At 42.3% G+C, this 20,727-nt stretch overlaps 1 protein-coding gene across 7 annotated transcripts in view; it reads left to right on the top strand.

The window, feature by feature from the left end:
• WDR59 (WD repeat domain 59) overlaps positions 1-20,727 on the top strand; it is an 81,716-nt gene that overhangs the window by 44,304 nt on the left and 16,685 nt on the right. For 6 of the 7 annotated variants that reach the window (XR_005835634.1, XM_040633585.1, XM_008689709.2 and 3 more), the window contains exons 11-18: positions 464-543; positions 1,884-2,016; positions 2,153-2,277; positions 4,202-4,366; positions 6,776-6,871; positions 7,003-7,159; positions 7,637-7,706; positions 12,156-12,309. Coding sequence is in view for 6 of the 7 variants with exons in the window: in XM_040633585.1 (XP_040489519.1) it covers positions 464-543; positions 1,884-2,016; positions 2,153-2,277; positions 4,202-4,366; positions 6,776-6,871; positions 7,003-7,159; positions 7,637-7,706; positions 12,156-12,309 (980 nt within the window). In the remaining variant the exon portion in view is untranslated. Of the gene's footprint in view, positions 1-463; positions 544-1,883; positions 2,017-2,152; positions 2,278-4,201; positions 4,367-6,775; positions 6,872-7,002; positions 7,160-7,636; positions 7,707-12,155; positions 12,310-15,811; positions 15,947-20,727 lie in introns of those variants that run through there. The other variant, XM_040633587.1, reaches the window with a different exon arrangement.

The raw sequence follows: 20,727 nt of genomic DNA, 5'->3' as shown, positions 1-20,727 counted from the left end.
ATCCCAGCATCCCTCTTCACCTGCTGAGCTGCCAGATATTATTTCACTTCATTTAAGTTTCTGCTCAAATGTGACTTCCTCAGGGAGGCCTGTCTAAAAATAGCTCCGCCATTCGTTCTCTTATCCTGGGTGTTGGTTTTTTTTTTCTTTCTTTCTTTCCTTTCTTTTTTTTAATAACACTGTCACTACCAGATATTTTTATTATGTATTTTTTATGTATTTTTTATTTTTTATTATGTATTTATCCATTTGTCTGGTGCTACCCCTGGATTGTGAGATCTATAAAGACAGAGACTGTAGTATTCACGCTTGTCCCAGTACCTAGAACAGTGCCGGACGTCCAGGAGGTGGTCACCAAGTATTTGTTGGATGGATGAAGGAATCTCACTCCATTGCAACCTGTGGCAAAATCGATGTTGAATTAAAAAAAAAAAATCCAGGATTCTTATTTGGTGATTTCTAGGGTCCAAGGACTACCAGCTGGTTACGTGGTCACGGGATCAGACCTTGAGAATGTGGCGGGTGGATTCCCAGATGCAGAGGGTATGTATGCGGTGCTGTGTGGAGGAATGTAACTGGGTACGCTAGAAACTTTAAAAAAAAATAGGAGATTAGTATTTGGGGAAGTCAGAGGGTACGTGGTGGACATGTGATAATACTTGCTGGTTGGCCGAGTGGCTTGTGTAGACCACACTGAGGCTTTGAGGTCTTCAAGAGCCAACTTCAGTATTGGGCACTTTTAAGCGTGAAAAGCCTCTGACTGCCTTTTCTCTTGTCCCGGTATGAGAGTGTGGGTAGCCTACTGAGCAGATGGCCTGTGGGCTTCATTTCTTTCTCTTCTTCTAAATGAACTAGGACGTCTAACCTTACGCTCTGCAGTGTTCAGAGCCCTTTACATCCATCAGCGACACCACCTGTCCTATGAAGCCCTTTTCAATTTTTGCCCCACAAATGATACCTGTTTCTTATATGAACCACAGTGGTTGGTACCTTGCTGTGGCCCTTGCTGTGCTCCGCCTCAACACGGTTCTTCCATTCAGTGGCGACATTCCTTAAAGGCAGGAACCGTGCCTCCTTGTGCAGCCTCCCCCACAGTGCTCTGTAGAGGGTGAATAGAAAATGCTGGGTAAAATTTACAACACTGTGGGGTGCCTGGCTGGCTCAGTTGGTAGAGCAGCTCCTTTTTTTTTTTTTTTTTTTTTTGGTGCCAAAACCTGGGAACAAGAGCATGCAACTCTCTCTCTTTTTTAAAAAGATTTTTAAAAAATTAATTAATTAGAGAGACATGAGCCTCAGTCTCACAATCCCGAGATCATGACCTGAGCCGAGACCAAGAGTCAGACACTCAACAGACTGAGCCACCCAGGTGCCCCAGAGAACATGCAACTCTTGATCTTAGGATTGTGTGTTCGAGCCCCACGTTGGCTGTAGAGATTACTTAAAAAGCAGTCAGTCAATCAATCATCCAATCTTAAAAAACATTTTGCAACACTGCTCAGTACAAAATCACTCTTGAGCATTTTGGTCAAGTATTATCACCTTATTGCCTTTCAAATACATTTTTTCCAGAAAGTGCTATTTGTTCATTTTTGGTCTTGGGTTAACTGAACAACTCCATAAAGGCTTGGAATTTAAAATAATGTTTTCTGAGGCTTCCATAAACTATGAACAGGATGAGAAATTTCCAGGGCAGATAAAAGTCTCTTCTCCTATGTATTTAACCAGGGAGATTTGGTGGTGGGTAAAACCTATTTTGATTGTATCGGTTTTTGGTCGACATCTTTAGCCTTTGTGGTTCCCATTTTTAAGTCAGAACCCCAACCAGACACAGCGATCATTTCCACTGACTTCTATAGACCTAGATCTTCTACCCTTTGTTGCAGCTTTGTGCAAATGACATATTAGATGGCGTGGATGAGTTCATTGAGAGTATTTCTCTTCTGCCGGAACCAGAGAAGACCCTTCACACTCAAGATACAGATCACCAGCACAACTCGAGCCATGGGGAGGAAGAAGGTAACCGGGCAAACGGGTGTTTCAGGTGAGGTGCCCCTGTGTGCATCTCAGAGTTACAGCAGATACCCTAGAACTGCTCTCAGGCCCATTTTCAAAAATGTTTTCCAACAACTGAAGAACCTCTCTCTCCTGCTAGTCTTAAAGGAAGACCCCCCGAGCAATGTCCTGGAAGAGAAGAAATCGGAGCAGCCGGGGCTGCCTCAGACTCTGCAGCAGGAGTTCTCCCTCATCAACGTGCAGATCCGGAACGTCAACGTGGAGGTGCTCACTGGTTTACAGCCTTGTTCTCCTACTTGCTGATGGCAGTCGGTGGGAGACGGGGCTCTTTGAGCTCTGATTTCAGCTAGCAAAGAGCTTTGCTACTCTAACAAGGGAATCTCTCTGCTTGCTTTTTTATTTTCTAGGTTTTCTAGAGAAATAGATGTTTTCCAAATGCAAATTATAGTCTCACGATAGTATTTTCTCGTAAGATGAACCAAGGAATAAACTGATGCTCATGTGTTTTGAAGTCCTCTTAGCTGCTCTAACACCTCGTTCTACCATGTGTGAAGTTACTTAGAGCCAGGAAGGCTTAGTGATTTGGCAAAGGTTACTGGTATAGTTAATGGCAGAGCTGAGTTTGGAAGCCAAACCTCCTGACCTCCCAAGGTTCTTTGTGCTCTGCTCTACTGTCTTCCCTTAAAGCTGGTCATTTCCTTAATGACTCAGATTCATAGTAAGAAGGTCACCAAACTTCTTTGTTCATTTAACACATGAAAAGGTTTACTGTCTTCCTTTTGGGGAGGTATTGAAATGATTTCCTTCAAAGAATTGAGTCTGTGAAGGAGTTTTGAAGCTTGATTCGTTTCTTTTTTGCCCAGATTGAACTAACGGTAGGCATGGATATGTGCATGTGCATAATTATCTCCTTTGGCCTTTCTGGTGGGGGAGGCAGAGGGAGAGAGAGAATCCCAAGCAGGCTCCAGGCCCAGCACGCAGCCCAATATGGGGCTCCATCTCACAATCCTGAGATCATGACCTGAGCTGAAATCAAGAGTCGGACACTTAACCGGCTGAGCCAACCAGGCACCCTTCCTTTGGCCTTTAAAACAACTCTGCAATATATGCTTTTCTCCCTACTTTACAGAAGAAGAAACCACCACTAAGAGATGTAATGACTTATCTGAAGTCAGCAGCTATTTGGTGGAAGAGATAATATTTGGATCTGTCTCCAGATTTCCTGCATGTGTGCCTTTTTTCTGTTTACTCCAGCTGCCTTCTCTGGTTGGCAGCGTGAGAAATCAAGAGAGAGAAAGGATTCTTTGATTAATTGGGTATCTGTATCAGTTCAGATCATACCCCCTTTCTTGAGAACAGTTGAGGACGGTGTGGATAGCCAAGTGATTCTAGTTTAAGAAGGAGATCTTGATTCCTTTTCCAGGAGTGCTTTTTTTAAAAGTATTGAAATATAACTCACGTACCCTAAAATTTACCCTTCTGAAGTGTACAGTTTGGTGGTTCGTAGTATAGTCACAAGGCTATGCCACCATCATCCCTAATTCCAAAGCATTTTCATCATTTCATCATCCCTAAAAAATCCTCTACCCATTTGCAGTCACGTCCCGTTGCCCCCTCACCCTGCCCCTGACACCCACTAATCTGCTTTCTGTCTCCATGGATTTTCCCAGGAGTGCTTTTTAACTCGAGTCTGGTATTTCATTTCTTCCTGCTTTATTTTCTCATCTCAAAATAAATATAACAAGTTTTAGTCTACCTCACAGCTTTAGGATGAAGCTTTTTTAAGTCAAAATACTTTGAACTTATTAAATCAGTGCTAAAATTAAAAATATGTCTTGAGCATGAGTTGTCTAAATCTTCCAAATTCATTTGTCTCTGGAGAGTCTCCCATCACCCAGGTCCCAGGAACCTGGAGCTTACGGTTAGCTTGTTTAAAATCATTTGCATCCGGGATGTCTGGGTGGTTCAGTCGATTAAGCGTCTGCCTTCAGCTCAGGTCATGATCCTGGGGTCCGGGAATTGAGTCCCGCATTGGGCTCCCTCTGCCTGCAGCTCTCCCTGCTTGTGCTCTCTTTCTCTCTCTAACAAATAACTAAATAAGATCTTAAAAAAAAATAAATAAATTCATTTGCCTCCGGTGATGCCTGATGGTTCATCTCCTGAGCAGTTGTCCCTTTGTCATCTGCAGATGGACGCGGCAGACAGGAGCTGCACGGTGTCCGTGCACTGCAGTGGCCACCGTGTCAAGATGCTGGTGAAGTTCCCCGCGCAGTACCCCAACAATGCTGCCCCTTCCTTCCAGTTTATCAACCCCACCACCATCACATCCACAATGAAAGCGAAGCTGCTAAAGGTGGGGGTCTGTGTTCACACGTTCTCTTTATGTTTTAAGAGGAAACCTCTGTTCATGGGCATCAGCATCTAAGTTGAGTGGTAAAGTTGAATGAAAACGCCAGTAGATTAGATTGGAAAGTCATCTGTGCGTATGTACTTCGGTGTTAAGTTCATTGTGTATAGAAAACATCAGAACATGGTTCTTACCGTTTTTGGATCATGGACCCCCTTTGAACATTTAATGGAAACAACTGACCCTTCCCCAGAGAAATTTGCACAAATGTTGTAAATAATTTTAGAAATATTGCGTGTAAATGGTTGTAGTTCTATAATTGTATATAATCTGCTCATAGATCTCATTAAAACTATGCATTAATCCCAGGTTAAGAACCCTGCAGGACATTTTCACTTATCTGGAAACAGTAGGCAAGCTGTATTCTGAAGCTAAAAGATATTTTATAATCGGAAAACAAGGGTGCCTGAGTGGCTCAGTCAGTTAAGCATTCGACTCTTGATCTCAGCTCAGGTCTTGATCTCAGGGTCATGAGTTCAAGCCCTGCATTGGGCTCCATGCTGGACATGGAGCCTACTTAAAAAACAAACGAAAACAAAATGTAAGGTAATTTAAAAAAATCCATTCCATGAAAGGAGGTGGTGTGATCCTCAGGTGAGGCTGGCTGGCTGCCCAGGTGAGGTGTCTGGAGGGATGGCGGGGCCTGAATGGAGGTGGGATAGCCTGGATCTGGTTCTTGCTCCTGAAGCCTCAGGAGCTTGCTTTGGCAGTTCACACAGAGCTAATTGGGCAGAATCTCCATTAAAAAAGCCCCACGAGCTGGGCACGGTACACCTTGTTTTCATTTTGAGCAGTGTCATGAGTGAAGTGACTGAAATGTTCTGACAAACCAAGATGACCCAAATGCTCTTCACCTTTTCCTAGTTTGTATCACATACACTTGACCCATCTTCCTGGAGGAAGATACATAACCAAGAAATTTTTCAAGTGGTGTAAGGATCTCTCAAATGCTGCTTTGATTTTGTAGTAAAGGTACATTTTATGCTTGGAAATTTTTTTTTTATCTAAGTATAATGAACATGTAGTGTTATATTAAATGAGTTTCAGGAGTGCAATATAGTGACTCAGCAATTCTCTACATTACTCAGTGCTCATCACGACAAGTGCGCTCCTTAATCCCCATCACCTGTTCCACCCATCCCCCCACCCACCTCCCCTCTGGGAACCATCTGTTTGTTCTCTCTAGTTGAGAGTCTCTTTTTTTGTTTGTACTTGGAATTCGAATATTTCATTGTCATATTTGCACATACAAAAAAGATTTTCCTCTTGTTTTAAAAATGATAGGATTGGGAAGTATCTTTAAAGGTCTAATTCAGCGCTGTCCGATAAAAATATAATGCAGGCTACATATAATTTAAAATTTTCTAGTAGCCGCACTAAAAAAAAATTGAAAGTGGCAGGTAAATTAATTTCAGTGATATTTTTACTTAATCCAATATATGCAAAGTATTGTCATCTCAACATGTAAACCATATAAAAATTATTGCGAGAGTTTGCATTCTTTTTTTTGTGCTAAATCTTCAACACTTGGTATGAATTTTACACTTACAACACATCTCAATTCAGCATGCTTAGCAACTGAGGATGGCCCTTTCCTATTTTTTTTTAATTTTTAAGATTTTATTTATTTGAGGGAGAGAGAGAGAACAAGCAGCGGGGTGAAGCAGAGGGAGAGGAAGAAGTAGACTCCCTGCTGCGCAGGGAGCCTGAAGCTGGGCTTAGTCCCAGGACCCCTGAGATCATGACTTGAGCCGAAGGCAGACGCTTAGCCGACTGAGCCACCGACGCGCCCCAGCACATCTCAGTTCAGACTTACCTCACTTCACATGCTGTATAGCCCTGTGTGGGTAATGACTTCTGTATTGGACCACGCAGGCCCAGTTTACGTGCCTGTCTTCAGTATCTGTGTCAGTTTATGTCTATAGCATGTGCCTTAAAATGTTAGGATTTATATTTTTACAGAAGCAAAAAAAAAATATATATATATATATACACATTGTAATTCCTACCAAAGTGAAATCTGTTCCCCCTGGCTTGCATTGGGTATTACTTCTAGGATACTGAGATTTTCATGATGGGGTGGGGGTTAAGCTAGAAGGAGAGGAAAGGAGTAGAAGTCACAGTAAAGAAATGTGCCCTCTCCAGCTGTGCCTGCCCTGGCTAAGGAGAGGGCTTCTCGAATCTGCTCCGTGAGCCTCCAGAGCAGGTGGAAAGTAGGATGCTGCACTGGAATCCTCAGACACAGCCACGCTCCTGTCTCCCTGAGTCTTCACGACTTCCAACTGCTTTGAAGAATAAAAGTGAATCAGGAGAAGGAATGTTGCTATTCTTGACTGTGTTTCGTGCCTTTTCTAGATCCTGAAAGACACTTCCCTGCAAAAAGTGAAACGAAACCAGAGTTGTTTGGAGCCCTGCCTGCGCCAGCTCGTCTCCTGCCTTGAGTCTTTTGTGGTGGGATTCTTGTACCAACCTATGCTTTGATGTTTGGTTTTGTTTATTCCTCCCCAAACAAATGTATCCTTATTTGTAAGTCAGCTTTAAGACAGCTTGTGGTTTTTATTCTGTTAATTTTTAAATTTCAGAACCAAGAAGATAGCACTTCCAGCAACCCTTTTGCACTCCCAAACTCCGTCACTCCACCCTTACCAACCTTTGCCCGGGTGACCACAGCCTATGGGTCATACCAGGATGCCAATATTCCCTTCCCTAGGACCTCGGGGGCCAGGTTCTGCGGAGCAGGTTGGTCTGTTTTTTGGTTCTCTGATTCTCGATTTTGCGAGCAAGAAGCTCAGAATGTCCTATAGTCTATAAAGAAATCTCCGAAAAATCAGGAAATTTTCATTTGTTTTTGTTTCCTGAGAACTCAGAATATTGCTGTAGTGTTAAATGGTTTGATGTTGAATTGGCTTCTCTAGACATATCCTAGGAATGTTCGACTGAATTAGAGTTTTTATTCTTTCATTCTGATGAGTGTGAATGCGAATCTTATTCAGATCTGTGATTCTCAACACAGGGCGGGTCCCCTAGCAAAGAAATATAAGGTACCCAAGAAGATTTTTTCCACACCACACACATCCCAACCCTCCTGGATCCTAGAGATTCTGACCTTTGTCCTTGTTACGTATGGCTACAGTCAGGACTGACCAGGGCTGCCTTAGGATTTCCCACGTGCAGCTCATTGACCTTGATGTGCACATGTGGTGTCTCCTTTGTCAGGGTATCTGGTGTATTTCACAAGGCCAATGACGATGCATCGAGCAGTGTCTCCGACAGAACCTACTCCAAGGTGAGCCTGAGAGATGCAGATGTCAGCTGCGTTCATGGGGCCATAAGTGGGCAGACATCTGGGAGTGAGCACTGAGTTTGTCTTTGGACAAGTGGTTTTAGTTCTTCAGTAAATACCCACTCTAAGATTTATTCGAGAAAGATGAGGTTCATGAAATTGCCACTAAGCTGAGATTTGGGAGGTCCGGTTACTACCAAACCACCAGAAGAAGTAGTTTGATAAAAGCTGTTGTCAAAACAAGGCAAATTATTTTTTAATGGGCTTTTCCCCTATCGCTAAAGTATTATCTGAATATTCAATACAAATAGAAAAGTAACAAAAAAGATCATCTGCAGGTCCACAGCACTAATACGCCACTTCTAACATTACCAAAACATGTTAAATTTTTAAAAATGACATTAAGTGGTTGGAAAAACTCACAGTATGGAAGTTTTAAATTAAAATTTGAAAGCTCTGTTTTTCCTTGGCGAGTCACTGTCAGCAATTTAACATGCTTTCTGTCTGGTCTCCATTATTTTTCTGTGTGTGGGTTTTTTAGTTTGCTTTTTTTTTTTTTTTTTTTTTTTTAAGAAGCAATCTAAAGTAGCAAATGGGAATGTGGACTTTGGAGCCAAGCCACTGGGTGCACATCTTGGCCCTGCTGTTCTGTGACTTTAAGCAAGTTACTAAACTGTGCTTGAGTTTTCTCAACGATAACTTGGGGATGATAGTGGCACCTACTTGCTTCAGTTGCTGGGAAGATTAAACGTGTTCGTCCCTGAGAAGCATTTAGAACCATTCCTGGCACATTGCTCTGTGTTTCCTATTATTACTACTGGTTGTTTTTTTTGTTCTTGTTTTTGTTTTTTTGTGTTTTTACTGCTTTATTGACGTATAATGCATATAGTATATAGTTGACCCACTTAAAATAATTTCAGTGGCTTGTTGTATAATTTACAGATAAAGACAGAAAGTGTATTAGTGTTTGCCCAGCCCTGGAGGAATGGGGGACTTGGGAGTGTTGACAGCTGGGGGGTGCAGTTTCTTTTGGGGGTCATTAAAAATGTTTTAGAATTGACTGTAGTGATGGCTGCACATAAATTTGCCTATTCGGCATTTTATATAAATAGAATCATATAGTTATGTGGGCCTTTGTGACTGGCTTCTTTCACTTCGTGTCGTGTTTTCAATGCTCATACATGTAGCATGTGTCAGAACTTCCTTTCTTTTTATTGCCAGATAATATTTTATCATATGTATATGCCACATTTTCTTTATTTGTTCATCAGTTGATAGATGTTTGGGTTATTTCCACTTTTTGGCTATTATGAATGAGGCTGTTATGAGCATTCATATATAAGTTTTTGTGTGGGCCTAGATTTTCATTTTTCTCAGGTATATGTATGGGAGCGGATCATATTGTAAAGGGTTTTATTTTTCTTCATTAATCAACTTTATGTTTTAGAACAGTTTTGAGTATGTAGCAAAATTGAGTGGAAAGTCCAGAGAGTTCTGGTATACACCCCTGCCCCCACACATGCACAACCTCCTCCATACCACTGGTTTTTTAAGCTTAAATATTATCAGCTATATATGGTAGACCTCTGGTTCTGCAGTGCGGCAGCGGGGTAACACAGAAGCCCTCCCGCTGCAAACACCTAGGTGTGTTGCATGTGATATAATTAGCATATTTACAGGAAAGGAGGTGGAACTACTGCTGTCCTGAGAGTCTGCCAATCTTTGCAGTAATCCCGGCAGATGAGACCTTGGCTGACAGGAGTGGGGAGTTAAGTGTCGGAGACCCCATACATTACTTTGGGTTCCTTATTTGAAAGATTGTACTAAAAAACAATTGCCTACTCTCAGAGGGAAACAAGAATATGTGTATCTGGACTTTGGATCAGAACAGCATTTCACTGAGGCATAATTTACAGCACACGGATGTGAAGTGTACACCTTGTGACCAACACCCAGACCAAGATACAGAGCAAAGGTTCCCTATCCTTTCACCCAGAGAAAACCAGTCTTGTGACTTCCATCATTGCAGTTTTAGTTTTGCCTGTGCTTGAACTTCATCTCAACAGAACGTCATGCAGCATGTGCTATTTTATGTCTCACCTATTCTGTTCAACTTAATGTTTTTGTTTTTTTAATAAACTTTTTAAAGATTTTATTTATTTATTTGAGAAAGAGATAATGAGTGAGGGTGCAGATGGGGAGGGAGAAGCAGGCTCCCTGCCAAGCAGGGACATGGGGCTCAATCCCAGGACCCTGAGATCATGACCTGAGCCGAAGGCAGACGCTTAACCAACTCACTTAACCAGTCACCCAGGCATCCCCAACTCAATATTTTTGAAATGGATCCATATAGCCATGTATGTCAGTGGTTCCATTGTATGAAATAATACAGTTTGTTTATCATTCTCCTCTTGAGGGATATTTGGGTTATTTCCAGTTTGGGGCTATTTTGAGTAGACCTACACATTCAGGTCTTTTTATGGACATGTATATTAATTTCCCTACCCAAGGAGTAGAAACCCTGGGTCCTAGGATAGGTGTATGTATGATTTTTGTTTTTAGTATCACCAAAAAGTCTGTCCCCATTGGTCGTGCCATCTTACCAGCAATGTTGCAGAGTTCTGGTTGCTCCACATTCTCTCCAAAATTTGGTGTTTTCAGTCTTTTCAGCTTTAACCATTGTGGTGGGTGTGTGGTATCTCATTGTGGTGATGACTAGTGATGTTGGGCAGCTTTTGTGTGCTCATTGACCGTTTGGGTATCTTCTTTTGTGATGTGCCTGTTCAAGTATTTTGCCCATTTCTTTAGGACTGTTTCTTATCATTTATTTGTGGTAGTTTTTTATTCTGGTTATTCTGGCAGTTTTTTATTCTTTGCTAGAAGTATGTATTGATTTTCTCTTAATCTGTGGCTTGCCTTTTTCCTTCCCTAATGATTTTCGATAAAAGGAAGTTTTAAATTGTGAAAAAGTCCTATCTGTCACTTTAAAAATTCAATGGTTAGTGCCTTTGTGTTCTAGGAAAAAAAGCCTACCCAAGGTCACAAAAATATTCAATTTTCTTTTTTAAGTTGATAAAGATTCCTTTTTTAAGGCCTATAGTCAATCTCAAATTAATTTTTGTGTATTATGTGAGATAAGGGTCAAAGTTCACTTTTTTCAGTAGAAGTACATAATTGTTCCAGCACCATTTACGGAAAAATCTGACTTTTCTCATTGAATTTGCATTGATTAAGAAAAAATTGAATTGGGACGCCTGGGTGGCTCAGTCGGTTAAGCGTCTGCCTTCAGCTCAGGTCATGATCCCGGGGTCCTGGGATCAAGCCCTGCGTTGGGCTCCCTGCTTAGTGGGGAATCTGCTTCTCCCTCTCTCTCTCCCTCTGCCCCTCCCCTCACTCGTGCTCTTTCTCTCTCTTTCTCAAATAAGTATTTCTTTAAAAAAAATTGCACTGATACAGTTGTTGAAAATCAATTGACCCTATGTTTGTGGGTCTGTTTCTGGAGTCTGTTTTTTTCCCCTTTGATCTGTTGGTTTCTCTGTATGCCAACACTATACTCTTAATGTAGCTTTTATATAGTAAGTCTTCAAATCTGCCAGGGTGTGTCCTCCAACTTTATCATTCTTCAGGATTATGTTGGCTACTCTGGGTCTTTTTCATTCTTATAAAAATATGAAATGGCTTATTGGTTTCTACAGAAAAAAGCCTATTCATATTTTGATTGGAAATGTGTTGACTCTACAGATCAGTTTGGAGAAAACAGACACCTTGACAATAATATGGAATCTTCCAATTCACTAACATGGTATATATCTATTGTTTTGGGTCTTCTTTAATTCTTCAGCAGTATTTTGTATTTTCAGTGCACATTTTTAAATTACATTTATTTCTAGGTATTTGATGCTATTTTAAATGAAATTTTTTTAATATTTATTTCCAAATGTTTGTTTCTAATGTATAGAAATAAGTAGATTTTTATAGATTGGCTTCCTATTTATTAGCTCTACTAGCTTGTAGATTCCTTTGAATTTCCTATGTATACAGTCAGAAGTATTTTCTGCTTTTGCAGACAAAGCATCTTTCTGTTCTATAAGTTCATTTTATTCTTTTTTTTAGTTTCCTTTTTTCCCCATTTTACCCATCTTTTCTCTTGGTTTCATCATGTGCTTAAGAGCGACACTACTTAGGGGCGCCTGGGTAGCGCAGTCGTTAAAGCGTCTGCCTTCGGCTCAGGGCGTGATCCCGGCGTTCCGGGATCGAGTCCCACATCGGGCTCCTCCGCTAGGAGCCTGCTTCTTCCTCTCTCACTCGCCTGCTGTGTTCCCTCTTTCGCTGGCTATCTCTCTGTCACATAAATAAATAAAATCTTTAAAAAAAAAAAAAAAAAAAGAGCGACACTACTTAGAAATGGAAAGACTGTAGCCAGTATGGTTAATTCTGTGTTTTCAACCACAGGTCTCTGTCAGCCTTGTCTGCTTATCATACTGGTTTGATTGCGCCCATGAAGATCCGCACGGAGGCCCCTGGGAACCTTCGTTTATACAGTGGGAGCCCCACTCGCAGTGAGAAAGAGCAGGTCTCCATCAGCTCCTTCTACTACAAGGAGCGGGTAAGCAGCAGAGCCATGGCCTTCGATTCTTATTCCTTCTGGATTCTTGTTCTTTGTTTCCCTGCCTGCTATGCACAGCAACTAAGATAGTAATTCCCCTGTAGTCTTTAACTTTCAAAGTTAGTTTGTTCTGGAAGGACCTTTGCTTTGTTCCTTCCAGTTGGTTTTAACTACTGTGAATTGTGTGTGTGGAAGGGTGGGTTGGTTCTTATAATCCATATTCTTCACTCCCCATTTAACCCTATCCTTGTTACCCCCATTTGTTAAGGTGATTCCCATTGTTTCAGGAAGACTAATTTAGCTGCATATCTTCCTTGGTGTTCTGATGTTTGTCAGCAAATTAAGGGATGCTTCTGAAGGCTTGGGATCTCCATATATTTAGAACGTCATAGCGGTGAGAAGTTTTAAAGTTGATCTCTGAGGGGTCTTAGACTTTATTAAGTCTACACCGAAGTGCCCACCTGAATGGATAAGTTTATAAGAAAATCACCTGAGCCCATCCTTGTGTTTCTGGGTTCTTCAGGAACTCATTGTCCCTAATGTAGCTATTAAGCTGTCAGAAGCCTTTGGTGACGACAATGTAGAAAATGTTGGCAGAGCGTAGGAATGCTTCTAAGAACTCTTTCTGTGTTGTCAGATAGAGAAGCTGGTTTAAACTGGCTTTTAACTGACACGACGTTTTAAACAGAGCTACCTCCAAGCTGTTAACCAGCTCAGTCCTTAGGAATTCTTTGTTACTGTCCCCAAGTAATTGAGAAATGGTGGATTGAGTATAAGTGAAATGTGTTTTTTAAAAAATTGAATTATTATAAATAAAAAACCCAATTTCCAGCAAGTGTTAGAGGTGTCTGCACTTTGATTGCAATGCAGTGTCTAGCCTTGGTTTACACGGGTAGTTGGCCACCTCTGACTTTGTCTAGTCTTAGAGTTTGCATGTGACTGAAATGAGCAGCAGGAGCTGATGCTTGAGACAGGACCAGCCTTGGACAAAACCACTGCATTGAATGGGGACGGTGATTGTTGCCTTTCTGTAGTCCCCCTCTTCACCTCGCTGATGGAATTGTGCCCCCCTGGCTGTCACTGACCTTCTTGGAACACCTATATTTTCCTAAGTCCTTTACATTCAAAATTTTTAGGTTTTCTGCACCCCTAAGCTAGCTAGTAGGCATTTTATTGACATAATAGTCAAACGAACTCATGATTGGGTAAATGGAATTTTCTTTAGCATTAGGGCCAGGCTGAGGAGATCTTTTAGTCAAAGAAACAGTTCTGAATCCTCCTGTGAGGCATGTCATGTGTTATTCATGCTTGGGTTTGGATTGGGAAAATAGGTGGATTAGCACTTTTGACTCTGACAGTGCAGAAAGGCCACGCCTTGTCCAAATAACTCCAGTTCCACGATGGGACTCTCCTAATGCAGAAGCATTTGAAAAGCCTTACGTTCATGTTTTTCACGGTCTGGCTTCTTTCACCATAAACACCATAATCATAAAGAGGGACCAAAGGCACATAGATAATTACCTTTTATCAGACAGGATCTGCTGGGGAGGAGGGGAAGGACTGTGATACTTCACTTTGGGATGACTCCCAGTATACAGCTTCTCCACAGAAAACAGGCAGTTACAGTCCCTTACGGATGACCTAGTATAGTAAGTGATCTTTAAGTTTTATTTCCGAGACTGACTGTATAAAATGGGGACAGACACTTATTGTAATTTTATATGAAACGTCTGTATTTCTGTGTAACATACATACAGAAAAGTTCACAAATCATAAGCGTATAATTTAGTGAATTAACAGCCACACAGGCCAAGAAATAGAACATTATAAGAACCCTAGAAGCTCTGGGGGAGGGAAGCACATCTCAGCGGGTGACATATAGTAGTTATTAGGTGAAATCCTATGCAATTACTGATATTTGACCATTTTTAATCTCAGAAAGTTTCATGTGGTTCGACCTCATAAGAAGTTACACGAGTGAGTCATTTTGTGATGAATCTGAAATAAATTCATCCCTCCTTGAACCTTGTTCATGTCCATCCCATTACATGGGGCAGAGGGCGGGGGATGTGGAAGTCAGGGAAATGAAACACAGCCATGATATCTTATAGTGGCCATCTTCCTTCCTCTTAGAGGCCAATATAGTTTTATCCCTCAAGGAGTATTTTCTTATCCTCAGGTATCTAGCTTGACATGTCAAATAATACCACTTTTATTACTTTTGTTCTCAAAATGATTCCAGATTATTGCATTTCTCTGTGCTTAAGTCTTTATTTTCAGCCCCAGTTTTTTCCCCACGTATTTTTATTCTCTTTCAGATCTCTACCCTTGAGATCGTTAAATGAGTAAGAGCAAAGGAAAAGAATATAACTGCATTAAAGTGTAGCAGTGAAGGAATTATAGAGTGTTTTGGAGATTATAAATAAGCTTTATAGAACCATTGGGGATTTTACTGTTTGTTTCTCTTGTTTTTATGTGTTTTTAACCTGCCCTACTTAGGTCATATTATTATATTCACCCAAATGTTCTCCAGATGGAATTCCGAGGTTCGTTCCTAAACATTTAAAAATGTGAGAGACCTAAAAAAAACAATAACAAAAACCAGCTATCAAATTTCATAGGATGTTAGAAAGCTCAGAGAGATGCTAACATATATTTGGTAACTGGACCAACTATTAATAATTGATGAAGTATTGTTTATTCCTGGGGCAAATCAGAAGACCCAGAACTTGTGATAAACATTAGGCCTTGGCCTATAAACATTTCTAAAATTTTGCAACTTCCACCCATGCTTCAGTTTATGTCACTAAAATAGCTCTAATGTAAATAACTGAGGCGGTCTTGAAGTTAATAGAATAATTTCTGATTTCCGTAAACAGCGCTTTTTGGCCCCAGTTTCACACTGATGCTCATGTTGTTAGCAGGTGCCCTCGGGAGGGCAGCTCTTCAGCCTTGCTCCCTCTTTCCCTCCATTTCTCACTTGTGCTTGCTTACCCATCACTCTGAAAATAGTCCTACAGCCCTGAGGTCAAGGCTTCCAGTTTCCCCAGTGCCCCCCAAACCACACACCAGAAGCAGTCTGGTGTCAAGTCTACCAAAGGACTTCTTCCTTTTTAGTAATGAGAATCTTCTCGCACATGCATGTGCTCTTGATGGAGAGGGTAGACCCTCCACCCATTTCTCTACTTGCCCTGCAATCCTTCCTAGAGTACCCCAACCTTGACCTCAGCCTCCTTTTATCTTGAAATGTGTTTTGAACTGAAGAACGATGACATTGAAACTGGGTTCAGAGTGTGATGGGTTGGGAGGGAGGTGAGGGAATCCAAATATTGCTGTGCATAGGTTCAGATTTTTAGTCACTCAAACCTGATTTTGCAGTATATTGTGGTACCTTTTAATCCATCAGATGTGTGGGAAGCTTTCATTTTATTCTATATTTTTCCCTTTTAATTTTCTTGGTGTTTTTCTTCCCTCCTCCTGGGTGTAACGTTTTCACGCACAGATGTCTCCTCGCTCTGCCCGGCGACGTTGGTCCATACAAGCAATTAACGACTTCCCGGTACTGTGCGCTGTGCAAATGCTCTCCTTGACTAATCCTGTCTGCCCAAAGGCCCAAGAATAAAATGCCACCTGCCTGGCTTTGAGGAACCTGAGTGACAGGCTGTCTGGTATTCAGAACCAGCACAATAAATTTTTTACTCTTGGGAGTTAGGCACCAAGGACTTCCTCCTTGTTTCATCCACTTTCAAATACTGAGACCGTTAAGGATTGTGAATGGGCTTCTTTGAAAATGAAGCCAAACACTGGGTTTCTTGGAAAGAACCCCAACTGTAAGCCTTTAGCTCACCTGATTTCATTTGGAGTATTTGTATAATTTTCTGGAGCTTTCAAAAGCCTACCTTTGGCATGGGGTGAAGCAGAGGAAGATATAAGAGGCTTCCACCATTTTGTCTCTCTGTTTTTATCGTCTTGGTCTAGTTCAAAGAGGGAAGTGCTCACCTGCTTCATTGGCATGATGCATAAGCTAGTTTTTAATCCTTCGGGAACTTTCTGGAACAATTTTTTTCCTTACCATCAGTATTTTGTATTGCAATGAAACCTTTGCTGTGGACATCCTCTCTTCCTTTTCTCTCTTCCTCATTCCTTTTGGCCATCCCCCCTCTTCTGTCTTCCTCTCCCACCCCCTTCGTGTTTCACTAGTGCCAAGGTGGCCTCAGGCTGCGCAAGGCGGCCTTGCGGCTTTTGTGTAAATTTCATTCGGTGTAAAAAATTTTGGGGGCAATAGTCATATAGCCTTTTCCTATTGAACCCAGTTGAAATCAGGAACCCCTGATTAGCATGTACCACTGCTGCTGACAGCTTGCAGGTGGAGCTGCCAACGTGGCCGCCTTTCCTCAAAAAGCCTGTCCCAGCCAACCCGACTGCTGGATTTCCACTGATTTCCAGAAGTCTCCGCTCCTGCTGCTATTGAAATAGGAACTCATGTTGACTCACTGCCCACTCTGCTGATTATGCATTGTTGGTGGGGTTGCTGCGAAGCAGTTGGTGGCTTATTCTTGGGCTGTTTTTACATTTAACCCATTTATTGGCATTGATGTTGCCTCCGATTGTAGCAGTAACACTGGTGGTACAGTCGCAAGCTGGCTATATTGGTTGTCATTCAGTGCTATTCGCACCAATGCCTCCCCCCACCCCCCGAGTCCTTTCCTCCCTGTCCTCCTTCCTATGATTCCATGAACGCCTTCTTGGTATGTTCAGAAGAGCATCCCGGTGCTCATCATGTGATAATTGTCTGTCTCGTTTTGTCTCTCTTCCCTCAATCCCTGCTTATGAAATCTGTGGGGAAGGGGCATTTTCTGTGATGGGGCATTGAGAAGACCTAAGAGAAACGCAGGGCCCTTTGCTCCCCAGAGGGACCGATCCTACTGCACAGAAAAGCATCCACATTGAAGCCCATCAGAGTGGGACTGGAGCAATGCAGGAGGTTTCGGGGGCTTTGCGGCCAAAGTGCCTTCCCCACACCTGGAAAGTTGAGCCACACCTCAGCCTGGTGTGTCACTGTTCTCTGTGTGTCGTCATCTGACAGTTGCACAGATGAGAGATTCCCCAGATCACCAGTGAGATGTAAGGGAAAAAGAAGTCTTGGAAAAGTGTGGATGGAATATGAACCCTTTCTGCTACAGAAGTTATCTGTGCTCATTCGGGAGTAGCGAGGACCTAAGGCCCCGACATCTGATTTGAGATTGAGCATGTCTTTATTTAGGCAGCCTTGTTACATTTGCATCCCCGGAATAATTGGTCACTAGACTGGAGTACTGGGTGACCCCTCTAGCCTGAGGGGAGGTACTTCATATTTAAAAACCACCAACCACTAGATAGAAAAAACAAAACTCTTTTATGACCCCTTACAGATTTTTGATAATGTTTTGCAGTTATTCCTTGCTGGATTAAATGAATGCACAGCGCTGTCCCCTCATTGCTTTTATAGTTTGAGGCTTGGTGGCAGCTGTGGTTAGGGTGATCCAGTGGTGGCGAACCTCCTGCTGTTACAGGCTCAAAGGCAGCTTAGTGACTTTCCACCGCACATCGCCTGTACATCAGAACGGATTGGGGAAACCACCTAGAAGCCTGCTGTCTCAAGAAGTTGCCAAGCAAGTCCCAGGAAATCCAGACTGTGATTTCCATAATGATTATAGGAAGTTGTCCAAGACCACTGTCTTTACATTTTCATCAAGTACCTATTGATGACTCACATGGGTTTGTTTCTCCCTGTCTCTGTAACCAAGGACCACAGATGGGCAGAGGAAAGAGTCCGAAGGCATCTCTTTGGACTCCGTTCTTTTCCCTCTGAACGTGCCTGCTCTTACCACACCCAGAAAGGGGATGAAACAGAGTGAGGGTCAGGCTCTTGAGCCTGGCCTGAAATACAGCGCCTGGGTCTGAGCCCGGTGAGCCCCCACGTGAAGCCAGTAGCCGCGGCCGCCTCTTGTCTGCTGGGATCCAGCATGCTGCTCTGGCTTGGCACAAAGTGCTTGGGATACTTGGCAGAGAAGTGAAATGAGACGTAATTGTAGAGGCTGGGGTGTCGGACGGGCCTCACTACCGTCAGATGTTGATCTCCTTATATGCAGAAATGGATCCATTTAAAAATGGGCCAGACTGTTTACATAGTAACAGGTAGCTTAGTCTTGGGCCTTTTTTTTTTTTCCTTGTTAATCCAAAATCATGCACTCAAAAGCAGGTTAATCAGGATGGGCTTAGCAGCCTGACAGCCTGTGTTCAAATCTCAGCTCTTAGGAGTGTGGCCTCACATCCTCATTTGGGACACAGAAGCAGCAGCCTGCCTTTCAGAGAGCTGTGGTGATGCCCACGCTCGCAGAGAGGGAGCAGCCCAGAGCAGGAGCTCGCGGTGTTCATAATAACAGACACATCTGTAAATCCTGAGTCAAACATTTATACGCTTGCACTTGTGTCCAGGACATCTCTCATTTTCCACATACAAGACCCTCTATGGCCATACGAAGATGAGGCTGTGGGGAAATAGGACAGTTGCTCATGACCTTCATGTCCATTACCCAGGTCCTTCTGCTCAAGTATTTTTGGCGTTCTAAGGTGATCACTTTCAGAAATAATTCATGTTGTTAGGAAAAACATTTTTAAACGAGCTAGTCTGTGTGCAAAGGGACCATTTTGGCACATAGGCCTTAATATTTTGCTTTCATTAAGCTTGCTTAAAAAGACAGGAGTTGTGGTTTTCAGTGTGGTCTGAAAGCTAGTAGACTCCATCCCTCATGAGACCTCCATTTATTTCCACTGTTTAGTTACATGGAGCTATAGTGAAGTACCCAGTTGTTCAAACGCTGCTTATTTTCTCTTGTCACAACAAGCCAGAGTGTCTGCCTGGAACAGTGTTTTAGAAGCCTTCCACCCAACACAGAAAACCAATGAGACAGATCATATTCCATCCAGATGGAATCTTTAGTGTAGATCTTTTCCTTTTGTTTCTTTCTTACTTTTTTTTTTTTTAAAGATTTTATTTATTTATGTGACAGAGAGACAGCCAGCAAGAGAGGGAACACAGCAGGGGAGTGGGAGAGGAAGAAGCAGGCTCCTAGCCGAGGAGCCCGATGTGGGACTCGATCCCAGAAAGCCGGGATCACGCCCTGAGCCGAAGGCAGACGCTTAACGACTGCACTACCCAGGCGCCCCTCTTTCTTACTTTTTTAATCCAGTACCCTAAATCTCATTTGAGATATCCAATTATGTGGGACATACGGGTGTTGTTTCCTAGAATTTTTAAATTCCTAGAACCTGGATGAAAAAGTTTGTGTACTTAACACCCTCCCTGTTCCAGTTCACCACACTGTGCTGTTCCTGTCACTGCCCGGTAGATGCCCACAAAATTACCCTACCTACAACCTGTCACGTCAAATTATTTCATGCACATGGACGACATCTGTTTTGTGTTGGTTAATACCGCCAGGCTCCAGCCTGTTCTGACAGACTGTATGCTCTTTAGCTCATTCTCCCCTTACTTGCATCCTCTTCAGGATATTTGTGGCTAAAAGGCTAGTGTTTTTGTGAGTGTGTACGTAATTCTTTAGAAACTAGCCAGCACAAATCAAGAATCGAAGGGCTGCCGGACAGTAGTGGACAGTAGTAGACGAGGCTTCTCTTGTATTGATAGTAACGTGTATGAATAAAAAGCACAAAGTAACTCAGTTGCTTCCTAAGATCAACTGGGTCAAAGTTCCAAAATGATAATGTAGCACATGTATTTACAAATTATGATAAACCGTTCAGAGACCTCAGCTAAACTTATCTGCCACGAATGGAGTCCAGGTGTCCCAGATCTAGTAGGTTCCATAACACTTACTGAGCCCATAGGAAGTTACATGCTTTGGGCACCTTTGGGGATTAGACGGAACATCCCTGGTCAGAAGCGACTAAATACAGACCATGACTAATGAATGGAAGAGTGATTATATAAAAATCACTTGCGGAAAATGTATTATTTGTGAGTAATCTAAGTAATGATCTAATCTAAATGCCGGAGGGCTTATGATACACTTATAATCATTACAGATTTTTTAATGGCACGTTTTCAGTCTGCACTCTCACCTTTTCATTGTGGCCTTACTAGACATGCAAGATCGGAATGGAGCTCATCTTGAGGCCTAGTTACCAGTGAGCAAAGAGGACGACATGAGACTAATTCATAGCAAATAAGTAACTCGCCCAGGGTCACACTGAACCAGCACAGGTGGTAGTAAGAACAGCACACGTTGGTGTTCTGACTCCAGATTGCAGGCCCCTTTCCTAGCAACTTTGTTTATAAGGTGTCACCTCCCCCCTGAGTTGAATCACTTTGGTGGCCTCCTTTTTAACTTTCAGCAATAAAATAAAATAGAATATTGC

Source organism: Ursus maritimus, unplaced genomic scaffold, assembly GCF_017311325.1.
Source record: "Ursus maritimus isolate PB19 unplaced genomic scaffold, ASM1731132v1 scaffold_19, whole genome shotgun sequence".
NCBI classification, from domain to species: Eukaryota; Metazoa; Chordata; class Mammalia; order Carnivora; family Ursidae; genus Ursus; species Ursus maritimus.
The sequence above is the reverse complement of the archived record's forward strand: the minus strand, read 5'-3'. Positions and strand labels throughout refer to the sequence as shown.